At 36.6% G+C, this 17639-nt stretch overlaps 1 protein-coding gene across 4 annotated transcripts; it reads right to left on the bottom strand.

The window, feature by feature from the left end:
• On the bottom strand, positions 1-17248 carry LOC143862257 (prolyl 4-hydroxylase 1). 4 transcript variants are annotated; one of them, XM_077373267.1, is made up of 11 exons: positions 16982-17248; positions 10114-10161; positions 8816-8868; positions 7347-7412; positions 4857-4931; positions 3039-3113; positions 1403-1473; positions 1257-1308; positions 1051-1140; positions 434-526; positions 1-246 (listed from the first exon to the last, which is right to left on the bottom strand). In XM_077373267.1, the coding sequence occupies exons 1-11, from the start codon at positions 17040-17042 to the stop codon at positions 139-141; spliced, it is 792 nt and encodes a 263-aa protein (XP_077229382.1). In that variant the 5' UTR covers positions 17043-17248; the 3' UTR covers positions 1-138. The 4 variants fall into 4 exon arrangements, with proteins under 4 accessions (XP_077229382.1, XP_077229380.1, XP_077229383.1 ...); XM_077373265.1 differs by lacking the exon at positions 16982-17248 and adding an exon at positions 13767-13863; XM_077373268.1 differs by lacking the exon at positions 10114-10161.
• Positions 17249-17639: the final 391 nt, after the last annotated feature.

The raw sequence follows: 17639 nt of genomic DNA, 5'->3' as shown, positions 1-17639 counted from the left end.
TAATAGAAATGAGAGGCTGTTGTATTGATTAGATATATTAACTTTTGATTTTTCACATTAAACGGTTTATTAAATTTATATTACAATGAGAGAGAAAGCCGATGGAAGGAAAACTCACATGGCAGCAGAGATAAGGAATCAATAGCTAGTTCTCTGCCTCATCCATTTTGTTGCTGACCACTTCTCTCCCTGTAAAACTTCACATCCTCCATGAATACTGTTTAGGTCTGATGCTCCATCTAGCCCCTGGAAACAACACAGATGAATTGTCATAAAATCCTTGTGTGATATAAAGAAGCAATGCATGTCTTTTTTGTTTTACTTTATTTTATTTATTTATTTATTTTGGTGAGTGAAAGCATTTTCCTATTCTCCAAGATGCGGCCAACAATATCAAAGGAGAAAAAAAAAAAAAAAGCCAAAGAAAACAAACCATGCTCCAAAAGAGCACCGCGTCTCCTTTCACTGGTTTCACACACATTCCTTTTACCGTTTTCCCCCCACAGCTGCATTCTCCATCCCCTGCCTGATTATTTGCAATTTAAGGTAAACCTGAATCAAATGGAGTTCCAGAGAAAAAAAATAGCCACTGTATGATCTAAGGAGTGAATACCATAGCTAAGAAAGTATACACAACTCGACTACAGTCTAATGAAAAGTGGAAGTTAATTCCCTTTTCTGATCATTTTGATAGTTGGGGTTTCACTTTCCAATGGTGTTGCATACTCTGTTGAGAACCCATATCCTAGGTTTTCAACGAAGAAATACTTAAAAATTTCAACGAGGCAGATAGTACAGAACATGACTCAAGGAACATATCGCATTACAATGCAATTGTTTCTTGTTGGGTCATAACCTAATGGCATGAAACTAGGTCCAAACTTGAACCTAGCTTATCCTTCCAAAAGATAAATAAACCCAATACTTAGCCCACATAAACTGGCACTACAAGAAAGCAACTTTGATCACAATGAGTAAAAATGTGTTGTAAATTCTTTCACTAAATTTGATAACGACAAAAAATCACATAAATTCAGTAAACGGACTAACCATAGGGAAGAACGTTTCACCACCCTCAACATTGTCACTTAAATACATCAGCATTGTTGCCACACGCTGACCTCCACGCTTCAAGTTAAACTGCATTTAGGAGTGGAATAGCTTCTTAAATGTACATAAAATTAAACATTAGAGCATGATTAGGCTTAACTAGTAATTCAACAAAATGAAACTGAAATAGGTAGATGGAAACTTACAGTGTCGGAAAAGTAGTCATGATGTGGCCTATAAAACTGATTCTTTTCATACCTGCGCTTGTGGAGATGTTAGCTTTCATAATGGAATGAATTAGCCTTCATTTTCATAAATTGTAGTACGTAAGAAAGCATTCTAGAAGCTCTACCGCAAAACTTGAAGGAGCTCTCCATTTTCCACTGGTACTTGAGAAAAGACAGAAATTCGCTTTTCAATTGCCTGAGTTCATAAAAATTGGGGCACACGAGAAAGAATCTGTTATAGACTTATAGTAAATAGCTCGACCATTTCAAAAACACAAAAGATAGTGATCCAAATGGAAGCATCTTCAATAAAATTAAGTAAAAAATCACAAGAAAAGACCATATATATGTATGTATGCATGTATGTATAAAAACCAAACATTCAGCAGCATTCAAAAATTTATTCACTATAACTAAAAGGATCGATGCGGTTGGTTTAAACATCATCTTTAAAATTAAGTATTCATGAAAGGATGCATAGACTGCATGTTCAAAGCTAATGAGCACCATGGTTTTAAATTTCCCCAAAACGACCAAAATGTTTATGTTTCCATCCCCACCAAGACGAAATCTCAATGAAATCCTTCAACGTCATTATTTCCATCAAAATTTGACCGAAATTCTTGAAATTCGACCAAAATTGCCAGAATGACAAAAAAAATGGAAAGATGTTATGATTTGCATTTCATTTCATTTGATTAGTGTAGAGAATGATATTTGTTTTTTTTTTAAATGGAAGAATGATATTTGGTAGAGAACATAGTTGGACAGCACATCAAAGTAACTGTATCTTATCAATGGGATGTCAATCTCAGATTGGCATGGGACAAATAATACATCGTAATTCCATGTGGTATTGGCGTAGAGTTGGGGTTCATGGAGGGGAGATTGATCATTGTACTTTATTATACTCATTACATTGTACTTTTTATTGACTTTATTGTTCGAGACATATGCGACAACGCATGTCACTAGGTGATTAAGCTATAATGGATGGCTTTCTTGCTCATAGGATGGTTTCTAAGTACATATTTGTGCTTATTCTAGCATTTTCCAAAATTTCATCATTTGCATATGTTTCCATGATTTTACATGATTTCCACCAAAACCGAAATGTTGCCATTTCCGTAGCGACCGAAACCGAATTTTAAAAACTTGATGAGCACAAAAATGCTGAAGAAATAGGAGTGGGGACTTCATAAAAACATCTTATATGGTTAAATTGTCTGATCATGGGACACTATAGAGACACTTTATACCCCATATCCAGGTATCTTATTTCTACTTTAGGCACAACAAGTGTAAATGACAAATTCATTATGTATTCATGTATTAAATAAAAAGGTTCACACTGTATGACTGACTATTATCCTCCCATTAATTTACTTAATTTCACATGGTTGACAGTGGAAAATTTCATCATTTAATCGCCTTCAGATGCAACACCTTTAAACCAAGCAACCAACAAATTTCTAGGCCCAACTATAGGAACTGGAAAATTGATCGATCACGTTTCTCATACTCCAAAGCATATGTTAGCAATGACAGGGAACTTAGAAGATGTTAATCATAATTAGTTACAGAATCGCATTAGTAAAACAATGTATAGGCATGTGCATATACTTTGAGCAATTTAAAAACCACTGTCTGGTCAAAATTATAAAAATCTAAGCCCTAAAAGCCTGCCAAACAAAGGATTCATGTAATTTTTCGTAGTTATGACATCAGAAGAAATAGATCTAAGCTGACAAGGAAACCAACCTGAATAATTGGATACTTCCTCTCTTCCGAATTCAAAAACATACCAGAACTTGTCCGAACATCACTCTTAATTCCCTATAAAGGAAAATATACAAAAAAATAATCAAACACTATGATATGAGGCATTGAAGAGTAAAAGAAATTAACAGAATCTGAAAGATTTTCTCTTTCCAATGAAATTCTTTCTTGGCTAATTAAGTAATTCAACAAATATACTAGCGCCCACAATGTAAGCCCATTATTTGGAAGATCATATCCTACACATTACCTAAAAGCATAATCTTCAGTGCTAATTTCAAAATTGGAAGGGTTACTTATTTTTATTTCAAAACACAAGTAATATTCTAATCAGGTACAAGTGTTGGATAGACTGGATTGACAGTAAAATACAGTTATTTGGAAAAAGGGTTTTCCTAAGCACACCACCAGAAAAGATTAATGAAAAATTACTTATTGACATTTTCATAGATATATAATGGTATCATGTGCATACAAGATGGACTTCGTCAACAACAGCTCTAGCATCATATGAAGACTATGGTTAAGTTTGAAGCTTGAGAAACATTGTTATTAGGCCCATTTATAAGCCTAGGAAGCCACTATGTACAATAGAGGAAGCAACTAGTCCTTGGCGAATAAGGTGGCATTAGTAGTAAGGTACAGTCTCAATATCCTTGAAATTTCTATAACCTAGATGACCAACATTGCTCCACATGTAAAGCCAAAGCGCTCATAGATTCTCAGAACAGGAATTTTTCTGTTTGTCAGATTTCGACAGAAATTGGGTTAAATCAAGTCAACTTGATGACACAATTCAACCAAACCCTAACCTTAGATCCCTCACTGATAGATACACAATATTCCTGGGGACATGAATAACCAAGAACTTAGACACCAAGGTAAATCCTGATGCATGCTATTACCTTATAAGGGGATTATGGAGTATGTGTTCCAAGGAATTTTTATGCAATTTTTAAACTCATACCCATACCATTTAAAGTGAAATGAGGTTTTAAAAGTGTGTACAAAGAGGTCCAATGTCCATGCTAGCCTTCTCACACAACCTACCACTTTGATCAGCTGGGGATACAATAAATAAGCCGCATTGAGGAAAACTCCACAAGCAATTCAATAAAATCCAGGGAAAAAAACGAGGAGACCACATGACAAGAATTGATCAAAATTGCTCAGAGGTCTAAGCAAAAGGTACAAAACAATGTAATAATATAAGTCAACTAACATGATAGGCTTAAAATCACAAGGAAAAAAATTATGTAACGACTCCAAGTACATTGATGCACACACCGTGCTAGAGGACCCTAAGACTATGTGTTGGCCTCATATCATTGCATTCTATAAACCACAACAAATCACCAATGGAATTGACCAATTTGGTTATTGCACTATGGTGAAGGACGCCACATCTTGATCTATATAAGGACTAATTTATTCCCATGGGAAGCAACCATTTGCAACTACATATATATCAAATCTAAAAAAATTAGGCCTTAAGAAGTAATGGTTTCTTTCAAACTATAATATCAACGCTACGTTTCTTGCTAGTAAATGTTATAGACGCTATCAAACTTGCATGATGTTACTGAATTTCCTAAGAAAAAATAAATAACTGTTGTGAATAAACGGTATCTCAAAATATGAAAAGTTGGCCATTGGAAAAACCAGTAATAGAAAATAAAGGCACAATAGAAAACAACTGCAACAAAAGATATAGGTGTGTATACAAAGTAAGAGGAAGCTATTAAAGGATCATACAAGACTTGTTTCAGAAAATAAGTACCGTGGCTTGGGCATACATACCTTTCCTGTTTTGATATCAACTACAGTAGAAATCTTAAGGCGGGGTCGTGCAATTGCTCTGAGATAATCACATTCCTGCACCGGCCATTATGGTTTAAATATTTCTACCTCAACATTACTTTCTACACTTGCAGCGAAACATGCCCAAGAGTTCTCCAAACCAAGAAGATTGAGAAGGTAAGACAATGCATTTCCATGAGAATTCCTCACATGAAATTGGTAATCAAACAAAGATCAAGTTACAAGAATCAACACAAATTACTATGTTCTTATACTGCTTACCAGCTATGCAATGTTTTAGATAAAACAATCAGACATTTACTTAAATGGAATATGGGCATGAAGATCATAGGAAGATCATCCAAGGAGTAAGAAGTTCTAGAAACTGTGAAAGAAAGTGCAATCCATCATATGATAAGAAAAAAAACTGGGCATGAGTGGATGTTAGAAATAATTGGTGCCCCCATAAGCATTTTTCTCATTGTCGTTAGTTCACTGTTTAATCTGTCATTTCTATAGGGCATCATATGCCAAGTATTTAGGTTTGAAATCCTATAAATTAATAATGTGTGGATTTTTCCTTCTATCAAAGTCGTTTACTCATCTTTTCCCATCATGGTAATACTCGACACTGCCACTTGCGTTGGTATACATAATGTGATATAGGGAGTTGTATGGTATAGTAGTTGGTGTTGTTTAAGATATCAATATATTGGGCGCGCAATGAATACCACATGAGATACATAGTGTGATTAAATTTTGTTGCCACCTGCGAGGTAAATGGATGTGGATGACCTCGCTTCACAGGCTAAACACTTATCTTAAAGTGGTCAAATGGGACAGGCAAATTACTACATTGATTCAAAGTACAACATCTGATGCAGATTGCCTTCAGGGTCCCTTGTTTTGGGAGTACAAAAACTCCGGAACTTGATAGATTGTGACATGAACACAGTTCAGAGTTCCACCTGCCCATAAGGTTGAATCAATCCTAGGTTTCGCTCCTAGTACTAAGATGACAAGAATCTAGATAAACTTCTCTACTACCCATCTGAAACATTAAATTTGTATAGTTCTTGTGAAATGCCAGTGAGGCAACTAGACTTTCTAAGTAACCTAGGAGGCAGAATTTGAGCAATGCTTTCCTTCTCAAGGCACAAGTTATGTCCGTAGATTATAACCTTTGGTGTCTCTCTTCAAGCACATTGTGCTTCGAGTGCGATAAATGGTTGTATCATTAAAATTGTGTCCGCATCCCTGCAATGAGCATGTCATGGCAATATTTCAGGTTTTATCCGTTTGCTTTGCAAATCTGACGCTACTACAATATTTGATTTTGAGAAGAAACGAAAATAGAACCATGGTTTTTCACTCAATGTGGTTGCTTAAACATAAATTAAGATGGTTGCAACAAAGACAAACCCGATACAATGGGTACGAGGGGGGCAATAAGGTTTGAAGATGGTTTGATGCCTACAGCCTACCACCAAAGGGGGCGGATTATTCTTCCATGAAGACATGACATCAATTAGTACAAAAGCTCCACGGAATGTGATGACAAATTTCCAACTCCCTACAATTATTCAAACGCATTCTTCTATTTTCCTAGTCTCAGACAATTTACCATGCAAATCTCACATAGACTTATATTAATTAACATATCTTAACCATTCCTCAATGGGCATCTTGTACAACTGCAAACAGAATTTCAGATTAGCCATAACTCGGCCTGGGACAAGCTGTACGGGTGTTTAGTCTCCAAGACAAAAAAAAATGTCAATGAGAAACGAATACAATAAGTGCAGCAGTAGTGTTAGTGGAAAGAGTATTGGCTGATGGGACCGGGGTAGAGAAAAAATGGAAGCCTAATCAAAGCCTTAAGAAAGGAAGAGCTCGGTGTCTTGCTTGGTATACCCTTCGACCTCTAGCTGTTTCACCAGGAAAGACTGTTATCATGCTTGGTATTTGAATATTAATTTCCAGAAATCAGGTCCCAGATTTAACATTCTTCTGAGCAGAACTTATGGTTTCCATGCCTTCCTCAAAGTGGAAAGAGTATTGGCTGATGGGACCGGGTAGAGAAAAAAAGGAAGCCTAATCAAAGCCTTAAGAAAGGAAGAGCTCGGTGTCCTGCTTAGTATACCCTCCGACCTCTAGCTGTTTCACCTGGAAAGACTGTTATCGTGCTTGGTATTTGAATATTAATTTCCAGAAATCAGGTCCCAGATTTAACATTCTTCTGAGAAGAACTTATGGTTTCCATGCCTTCCTCAAAGTTCAGTAATCATGTAGTGGAGTTAACTTTGATTTATGGTAGACATCTATGTGACTCAAGTTCCGCTACATTCCCTACTCCTAATCCTTTCAAATGAGAACAAACCCATGCCACTACTAAAGAGTGTTGAGTAAAATGTCAGAAGACTTTACAAATGCCATCAGTGCTTGCCATTTTCTAGGATCAAAAATAGCAAAAGCCAAAATTATGCATACCTCTGAACTCAAAAAATTGTGTAAGACGATAATTCGAGGTGCCCAGCTGATTATTTCAGGTTTGACCTACATGAAAAAAACATATAAACTAAGCAAAATAGAAACCCAAACGATAAGTTCAGAAGATGCATATCATATAAGGGAGCAGAAAATAGAACCACTGGAAAATAGACAAATGACAAAAACTAGACAAATGCAAAGTAACGATGTGTAAATTCAAAAACTGAACGAATAATGGAGTGCATCTGAATTTAAACTAGATGAAGAAAGGAAGGGATCTTGGAAACTAATACATAAAGCCGGAAGAGTTTAAACTAGATACTTATATATATTATCTTTGATTCTGTAACAGTAAGGCACTCTTTGGTTTATTTTTCTGTAAAAAATAACATACAATATTAAAGAAGGTAAGGAAATTACAAAAAGAACTACTACCAAGACCCTTCATTGTTATTACCACTTCAAGCAAGTCATGTATTGCTACTCCCTTAACAACTAATCAGAGGAAAGGTTTCAGTTTGGCTTTGCGTAACGGGCTACCCTAACAATTTGGTGCTTAGGCAGTTAGGCATAATGCACTTTGATTATTAACATAAACAATATCTTAGGACAAAAGATGTTGAAGATTTTTTTGCACATGTAATATACTATTAAGACGAAAATGGGAAAATCCCCCCATTGGTGTTTGGCAGGGAAGTTGTATTCCCTCTAGAGGAGCAAATCTTCTCCCTCTGAATTACCATGCAATGCTCTCTACGGAAAAACAGATTGCTGCTGTAAGACACACAGAATTGGAGGCCTTATATGACTAGACTCCAAAAGCAACAAAAACTTGATGCTGACCAAGCTCAAATGGGTGACGCGTTCAACAGAAAAGTAAGACAAAAAACACTGCTAGCCATAAAACTAAACAATCACATAGATGACAATGAACTTTGAGGGATACGAACATGTTACATTTATTTGAAGTTAACAGTGTGATGACTCAGAATAGTCAACAACTGATGAAAGCTCCCCCCGACAAACACATGTTTGCGGTAAAACTAGTTCTTTCTAAATTTTTAGAGCATTTTCAAGTTTCCATCAACAAAAGGTAATTAAAGTATCAACAGCCACTGAGGAAATCTTCACTTAGAAGTCCCCACCCACCTGATAACAGCACATTTCAGATTGTCCGTTCATTAGGCCTCACCATAAATTAGTAATATATGGCGCAATGGTTGTACACAATTTTTTGGTGATCACAAGTGCCTTTTTATTAGTATGTACTCAAGCCGACAAAAAAGAAAAGAAAAATGTACCAATAGATTAGAAGGAACAACAAACAAAAACACTTCCTCATAATCAGGGATTCATAAAAGTATTTACAGTAAAACAAATACAATGGTAGTGAGAAGCAATATGAATGAGAAGACCAATAAAAAGGCATTGATAAGGCACGAGTATGAGGCCAAAGATCCAAAACGTACAAATCCAAGGCGTAAAACTTCTGCATCTTTGTCATTTGCCCAACGAGAAATGCCTGAAAGACATAAATAAAACTAAGCTTCATTTACAGGGAAAAAGGTATCAGTGAATAAATTTATAAGATATGGCCTACAACATCAAAGACCAACTGAAAGAGATCTGAATCACAATCTTCATTTATGGGGAAAAAGGTATCAGCGCATAAATTTATAAGGAAATACAAACATGACAATCCTTCCAAAAATATAGATAAGATTTTTTTTTCAATGGCAATATAGATAAGATATTACTTAGAATAAACTTCTCAGAGGAAAAAACGTCTCTTTATCCTATTACGAACAACACACCCATATTATAGAAAGCACATTATAAAGCAAAGGATACAATTTTACACATCATTCTTAAAATCGGTCCTTCCTCTTCTTCTCCTCTTCGCTTCCCTTAGTCTCTCCTCTTCGTTCTATCTCCCACTCTTTCGTGCAACTAGGAAGGGTATTTTGGTCATTTTCTAAAAAGGCATTTATCAAGTCATGAAACAACAACTGATGGCATGTTGTGATGTTGTCATTAATTGTGGATTTTACCTACCTTTTCATTTTCTTTTAATGATCACCTCCCTTTTCATATCGTTCTTGTGTTGTAAGTCAGATCAAAGTTAACAGTGATCCATGCAATTAATGTATCACCAAAGAATATTATAATCTACTTTTGGGGAGAGCCTTTAAACCATGGGTGTGCCAACTTGGCAAGCCGAATAATTTTATAATAGCCTAAGCCAACACTTAGGATCCAAATTATTCAACCTTGAGCTCTCTATCACTACCAGTTAAAAAACTACAGTACAAGAGCTCTCAAGCAAGTGACGCCTCCAATCTCAAGAGATCAAAGTTGTTGCCTAGACATATTTGCTGCACAGTTTCATTAACTGTCAAATCCATATCGACATATTGATTCTAGGCTTCTGAATCAAAAAATTCCTATTTAATTAAAACAAACAAATAAATTTGACACACACTCTTTAAATATATACAGGTATGCCCTTGATTGCGTAATAGAATAATGTAGACACCTATTTTATAATATATGACAAGATATACTGCCAAAATAAATAAATAATGGCTCATAATTAAAAGAACATATGATAAATAAGTCCAGATTTAAAGATATTATAATAACCATGGAATAGATTTAAGCGCATATAAGAGTATAAAATAAGCATGATAAGAACATGAATGAAAAATCTAAAATATTAAACAAGAAATTAATATTGATAATCTTGAGATTGATAGAGCAAATCTACCAGATGAATCTTCCAACTGTCGTATAAATGCTAATTGAAACAAAGCACCTGCAAAATAATCCAACTCTAAAGTCATTCTGAACCGTACTTGAATTTTAATTCAATAATTGGCTATGAAATGACGTAACGACAATCTGCACAACACTAAATAGAAGAAGTTATTGTTCTACAGATAGCATCTGCTACTCATTGAAATTATAATTCCGCAAGAAAAATGAATAAAGAATGATATTTGAAACTTTTTCCATAATTATCCATTTAATACCACCATGTGGGAAGGCAATCCCAGTTCAAATTTCAGAATGAATATCACTAGCATCATCTTCCTTGGAAGAACACATGGGTTGCAAGCCGTAGGCTTACATCCACGTTCATAACCCTAGGCAACTATGAGCTTAACTCTAGGGGACAATATGCAACCGAGCTCAAGTTTCAGAATGAATATCTCTAGCAATCATTTTACCTGGAAGAACACATGGGTTGCAAGGCGTAGGCTAACATCCACATTCATAACCCTAGGCAGCTACGAGCTTAACTCTAGGGGACAGTATGCAACCACAATTTATTCGGGTGCCATAAAACGAAAAGAAGAAGAGGACAAAATGATTGGGATACCTGTGGGGTAAACGTGTGCAGCTTTCCTATGGACTTCCATTATTGGGGATGGCGAAGAAGCTTGCAGGTGGTCAGAAGGCTTTCTTTCCTTGGAAGTGTCATTACTCTCATCAAGGTTGCTCACTTGCTCTTTCTATCACCCCACGCATTTAATGTCCCACTTTCAAATTTAAACCGACATTTCCAAAATATTGGAGAAGCTTCAAAAAAAATTTCTTTGACAACAAGGGAAGAGAGGCCTAATCACTAGGTAAGATGGATGGAAGTTTCAAAACTATGAGAGGAGGCAGTCTCGGCATCAGCGATTTGGTCCTAAGGAACTAAGCTATTCTTGGCTATGTTTGGTTGCATGGGGGTGGCTTGGAGAGTAGTGGAATAAGAAGTCAAAGGAGAGGAGACAAGCATAGAAGATGTCTAGAATTACCACTTGGAGAGTAGTGGAATAGTGGTAAGTAGTGTTTGGTGGTACGGCAATCCTCTCGAAGAGTAGTGGAAAAAGTAGGGGTGTCAATACCAATATAGAGAGTGAAGAGAGAGATAGGGAAGAGAGAGAGAACAAAACCCTTTCCACTATTCTTCTACCAAAATTTTACCATTTTGGTAAAATTTGGTTGGAAGATGAGTAGGGGGGACATTAGTGCCACATGGGCACCACTTGGGAAAAAAAGCAATAATGATGTCTCACATGTTGAGGAGTCAAGTGGAACTTCATTACAATTTTGGCAACTAAACAAGGAATCGGCATTCATTGGCATTTGAAATTACAATGAATGCAGAGCGTTTGTGCAACCACACATAGCCCTTGGGAAATAGCTATCGAGACTTGATTTGGAGAAAGACCATTGTGAGTAAATAGGGGGAGGCGTGGGTGACTAGGACATTAATGAGTTATGTAGGTTAAAAATTCATGAACTTGGGGAAGAAATATGTTTCTAAGATAGGACCCGAGTATGTATCAACTCAAGTTACTTATGTATGATTGTTTTGGTCAATTTGAGGGTTTTATTATGTGCAAATTGTTAGTGAAAAATCATCACAGTTTCACTGTTTTTTCCTTTCTCGATTTCAAGGGTTTTCGAATAGGAAACTTAGGGGCCTTTGATTTTTTTTAATGGCTAATTTCATTAATTTAGGGGAGAAGACTAAGGTAGTTCAAATAAACACAAAATGATAACAAAAAAGACAAAAGAGAGTTGAGGAAGGAAATCAGAAGTCTCTAGATACATTATGGTGACTCCAAAGCTAGCAAGAGAGTTAGCTTCCGAATTAGCCGAGCACCAAACATGCTGAAAAACCACCGAGTTGCCTTACACATTGTCTCTAATATCCTCGATTGCATCAACAAAGCGCCACTGATAATTATTGCCCACCTTTTATAATTATCGCCCACCTTTTTTCGATCTCTTCCCCTTCAGTACCAGTCTTGAACCCAACACCTCTAGGCAAGAAAGCACTTATTGCCTTAAACCACAAGATCATGTAAGAGATTAGTTAATTATTGCCCATCTTAATCAATCTAATCGCATTAAGAGAGTCTCCTTTGACGATGAGGAAACCCAAAAGATCACAAGCAGTGAGACAGACACACATGAGGAGGGCCTGCATTTCAACCGCTTTAGAGTCATGTACCCTAAAGTGACTATAAATTGTCAAAAGGATCTCACTATTGGCATTGCACAGACCACCTCCAAAACCTGCTGGGCTCGATCCATCAAAATTTAGTGTGAGGATAACCTATTACTTATGCAGGCCTTTTAAGTTTTTCAGGATTTAGATCTAAGAATGAGATTAGATTTAGGGTTGTATTGATAATGAACTGGAATATAAAAGTTCCTTTTCTTGTAATCATATCAGCTTTTGTTAATGAAAAGGGATTTTATCTTCTTTCTTTGGGTGGGATGCTCAAGAAGCCTTTGTAGGGTGATTCTATATGTTCTATATCATGCGAAACCGCATATTAGATCGTGCTATGCTGTCCTTTTCGATAATTGATCCATAAGCTTCTCTACTTTGCAATTTTAGTAGTTAATCTTTGGGAAAGTAATATAATAGTGATTGATACTAATCGATTGAGAAAGATTTGCTCGGGATCTGGAGTTTAGTTTGAATAAATTATTCTTTTCCTTTTTTTTGCAAGAAGTTTCTGCTACCACTTGTGCTGGAAATCAGTTTCCAACATCTTCATTTTCTCCTGGAAATTAGTTTCCAGGGGTCTTTAAGTACAGAACCCATCAGGTTAAGCACTATCTAGGGGGCTTGTTCAACTGTTTAGACTTGTGAATCTTCAGTTCTTGTAGTCCTTACTCCCCATATAAGTCTGGAACCAGAGCTTCTTACTCTAAAGCCCTGCTTGGATTGCAAGAAAAACATTTCTGATGGAAACTTTTTTCTTAGAATTTTTTTTCTTTCCACAATTTAGACGAAAATAATATGATTATGGTTAAGTCGGAGGGATATCATCGTAAATTGAAGCTCCCACCCAAGTAAAAATTGAATAAGATGGGTTCAAGTTATCTTTTTTAGGGTGCAAATAAAGTAGGAAATTTTGAAAATATTTTTCCTTTCCATACTTGTCCAAAAAATTCTTGCAATCCAAACAAGGCCTAAATTCGTTGGACAAACACTGTTTGTGTCTTTGATCATAATCCTTATTCCAAATCGAAAGTTGCAACTCCTTATTCTCAACTGAAACATCCACTCTATCCCTCACTTTTCCTCCCTTTACAAAAGCAATCACAATCTTAACAAGTTAACAGTCAAGCTAAGGTAGCCCTAAAATCAAAGCGAACGCATCGTGGAAATAAACCCTAAAACCCTATTCATAGACTACATCGATTGCATTCTAAAACCCTAAAATCAGACATAATCAATCAAGACAAAAGAAAGAAAAAACTGAAAATAAAGCAAAACAAAAGAGAGATAGCCTCGTCTCATCAAAGAAACACAATTCTTTCTTCATCCAAGTTGACAACGCAACAAAAAATAATCCGAAGTTGAAAAAAACAAACAGAAACAGATCATAAGAGTATGTGAACCACCTATAATCATTCCAACAGTTACAAAGGTGAGGAGTGCGAATATGAATTTCGTTCCAGGCATGATGAGAGAAGGATAAAAGGGAGAAAACTTAGAGGAAAAGAGAAGAAACCCTTTTTTTAGCATCGTGGGGAGGACAGGGACTATTTACAGCTTTTTAGCATCCCCCCCCTTCTCTTCTCTTCTTGTTTTAATAAAGTTTGCAGTTTCTTTTTTAATGGTAACTAATAAAGCTTTCATTATCATTCAAAAAGGACCATACAACAACCTAACTTGCTAAAGTCCATTGCAGACACTTCACTAAAATATTGCTGGAGATCAATTTGTAATTCCAGATTAAGGGAATGTAATAGCATTAATTTAATATATAAATTACATCAAAATGAAATGCACATTATTCCAGAACCCTCCCATCAAGATTCAAGAAGAAAACTATTTCAAAAAAAAAGATTCAAGAAGAAAAGAATCATACATGTCAAAGAGCTAAAATGGGGAAATTAATGGGAATAACTAGCGTGCCAACCTTCGGTAAGCTGCCTTGATATCTTTGCTGCTTGCAGACTTGGAAACCCCAAGAGTGGAGTAGTAGTCCGCAGCCGCGGTGACTACATTGGGAAAGGGTGTGATCTTCTTCTTCTTATTATTCTTCTTTCTGAAATCGCGGGAAGTGAGAGAGAGGGATGGGGCGTTCCAGAGCCTATTGCCTTCGTTGAGGAAAGAGACTCTGGGGCAGGTGAGAGGTGAGAAAGAGAGGTCCGAAGTGTGGGGAATGGATGAACTAGGGTTTGATGGGAATAAGGAGATGGAGGATATGGAGAGCACCATTGAGGTTGATGGTGATTTGTCTCTTTAGGATTTTTAGGGGACGAAGAGCAGCTTAGAAATCAGAAGCAGCAGCATGAGGCGAGGGGAATGGCTCCAGTTACTTAAAGGTGAGATCAAAAAATATTAATCAGATTTCTTTAATGCACTCGCACCCATGTATTTTCCGATCGCACCCATCTGCATTTCAGTCGCACCTTACCTTGTGGCCGTCGACTTCCGCCTCTACGGCAAACATTATTCCTTATTTCTATTTTACGGATGTCGATGAGGTATATTAAATGCAGGTAAAAAAAGAGACGTTAATAGCAGGAAAAAGGTTGATTGTGATGTGTACCACTTGCAGAACAAGGAAGGGCAAAATGGTCTATATTTGGACTGACACATGTCCTTTTGCCGTGTCATGGCCTAAAGTTGAAAACTCGCCGCCTGTCGAAGTTCAGAAAATAAACTAGCCTTCTTTGGTTTTTTCCTCGGAAAAATCACACCCAAAATGCCCATTTGGCATAGTGGGTCCCCCTTTGATTAATCTCAACCGTTAGCCAAAAAAAATGCTTATATCATCAAATCCTGACATCAATATTGTATTTTTTGGTCCGTTGGACCAAAAACTAAATATAAGACTTTTTGGGTTGTAGAAGATCCAAAGAAAGGCCCATCAAATGAGTGGCTCCAGTTACTTAAAGGTGAGACCCACTATACTTCAGTGAGGTTGCGCCCTGGCAAAGCATTCCTCCTTGTCCATATAAACGTAAAAAGCTAAGAAAGAGAGAGAGAGAGAGAGAGGTGAATGAATGAATCGCATCCTCTCGCCTCATGCCACTGCTTCTGATTGCTTCTGATTTCTGAGCTGCTCTTCGTCCCCTAAAATCCTAAAGAGACAAATCACCATCAACCTCGATGGTGCTCTCCATATCCTCCATCTCCTTATTCCCATCAAACCCTACTTCATCCATTGCCCACACTTCGGACCTCCCTTTCTCACCCCTCACCGGCCCCGGAGCCTCTTTCCTCAACGGGGGCAACAGGCTCTGGAACGCCCCATCCCTCTCTCTCACTTCCCGTGATTTTAGAAAGAAGCATAATAAGAAGAAGAAGATCACACCCTTTCACAATGTAGTCACCGAGGCTGCGGACTACTACTCCACTCTTGGGGTTTCCAAGTCTGCAAGCAGAAAAGATATCAAGGCAGCTTACCGAAGGTTGGTGCGCCAGGTATTCCCATTAATTTTCCCATTTTAGCTCTTTGACATGTATGATTCTTTTCTTCTTGAATCTTGATAGGAGGGTTCTGGAATAATGTGCATTTCATTTTGATGTAATTTATATATTTAAATTAATGCTATGACATTCCCTTAATCTGGAATTACAAATTGATCTCTAGCAATATTTTAGTGAAGTGTCTGCAATGGAATTTAGCAAGTTAGGTTGTTGTATGGTCCTTTTTGAATGATAATGAAAGCTTTATTAGTTACCATTAAAAAAGAAACTGAAAACTTTATTAAAACAAGAAGAGATGAGAGAAGTAGGGGGATGCTAAAAAGCTCTGAAATAGTCCCTGTCCTCCCCCACGACGCTAAAAAAAGGGTTTCTTCTCTTTTCCTCTGAGTTTTCTCCCTTTTATCCTTCTCTCATCATGCGTGGAACGAAATTCATATTTGCACTCCTCACCTTTGTAACTGTTGGAATGATTATAGGTAATTCACGTACTCTTATGATGTGTTTTTGTTTGTTTTTTCTTAGAATTTTTTTCTTTCCACAATTTAGAGGAAAATAATATGATTATGGTTAAGTCAGAGGGATATCATCATAAATTGAAGCTCTCACCCAAGTAAAAATTGAATAAGATGGGTTCAAGTTATCTTTTTTAGGGCGCAAATAAAGTAGGAAATTTTGAAAATATTTTTCCTTACCATACTTGTACAAAAAAATTCTTGCAATCCAGACAAGGCCTAACCTAAATTCGTTGGACAAACACTGTTTGTGTCTTTGAGCATAATCCTTATTCCAAATCGAAAGTTGCAACTCCTTATTCCCAACTGAAACATCACTCTATCCCTCACTTTTCCTCCCTTTACAAAAAGCAATCACAATCTTAACAAGTTAACAGTCAAGCTTAAGGTAGCCCTAAAATCAAAGCGAACGCATCGTGGAAACAAACCCTAAAACCCTATTCATAGATTGCATTCTAAAACCCTAAAATCAGACAAAATCAATCAAGACAAAAGAAAAAAAAAAAAAAAAAAAAACTGAAAATAAAGCAAAACAAAAGAGAGATGGCCTCATCTCATCAAAGAAAAACGATTATTTCTTCATCCAAATTGACAACGCAACAAAAAATAATCGGAAGTTGGAAAAAACAAACAGAAACAGATCATAAGAGTACGTGAATTACCTATAATCATTCCAACAGTTACAAAGGTGAGAAGTGCGAATATGAATTTCGTTCCACGCATGATGAGAGAAGGATAAGAAGGGAGAAAAACTCAGAGGAAAAGAGAAGAAACCCTTTGTTTTTCTGAAGGAAAAAGAGGGAAATGCTCTCAGGTTGTATGAAATTTCGTGAGAAACGAGATTTTCAAGGCGCATGTCTGTTAATATATAAAAGCAGACTAAGAGTAACGGAGGATTTTGTAAGTCAATAAAAACCGAAACCAACGCCCACGGCTTTTTAAAGCCCACCTCCTGTTTTTCTATGTCTTGAAGAGTTTATTAACTTGGAGTAACTCTCGTTTCGGTTCAATCATGACCGTTGATCTTGTATACCATCATAAGAAGACTCGGATGGAATTTGTTTTGTGCCAGAACCAATATTAGATGGGTAAGATAAATGAGGGTTGATCGATCAAGGGCCTAAGAATAGGATCACTTGTAGTCAAGAACACGATCTTCTACTACGAGAGAAACCATATACAAAGATTACAATGGATTAAACCAAACCTGCAATCCTTTCCTTGCCCTCTCAACCAAGACTATACCAGAGAGTAAGCAGAAAGAAAACCCTAAGATAAAAAAATCCAAGAGAAACCCACTAGATAAAACCCTCTCTCTCT

This window comes from Tasmannia lanceolata, unplaced genomic scaffold, assembly GCF_043159265.1.
Source record: "Tasmannia lanceolata isolate RefF3 unplaced genomic scaffold, GAP_Taslan_0.1 ptg000037l, whole genome shotgun sequence".
In the NCBI taxonomy this organism is placed as follows: domain Eukaryota; kingdom Viridiplantae; phylum Streptophyta; class Magnoliopsida; order Canellales; family Winteraceae; genus Tasmannia; species Tasmannia lanceolata.
This window is presented reverse-complemented; position numbering and strand designations above follow the sequence as displayed.

Excerpts from the sequence above, each read along its gene's own strand:
- LOC143862257 (XM_077373267.1), bottom strand. The coding sequence starts at position 17,042 with ATGCGTGGAACGAAATTCATATTCGCACTTCTCACCTTTGTAACTGTT. Across the intron at positions 7,413-8,815 it reads AAGTTTTACGCCTTGGATTT|GTCAAACCTGAAATAATCAG; the intron begins GTACGTTTTGGA and ends TTTTTCATGTAG. Across the intron at positions 1,474-3,038 it reads GGAAGTATCCAATTATTCAG|GCAATTGAAAAGCGAATTTC; the intron begins GTTGGTTTCCTT and ends TTATGAACTCAG.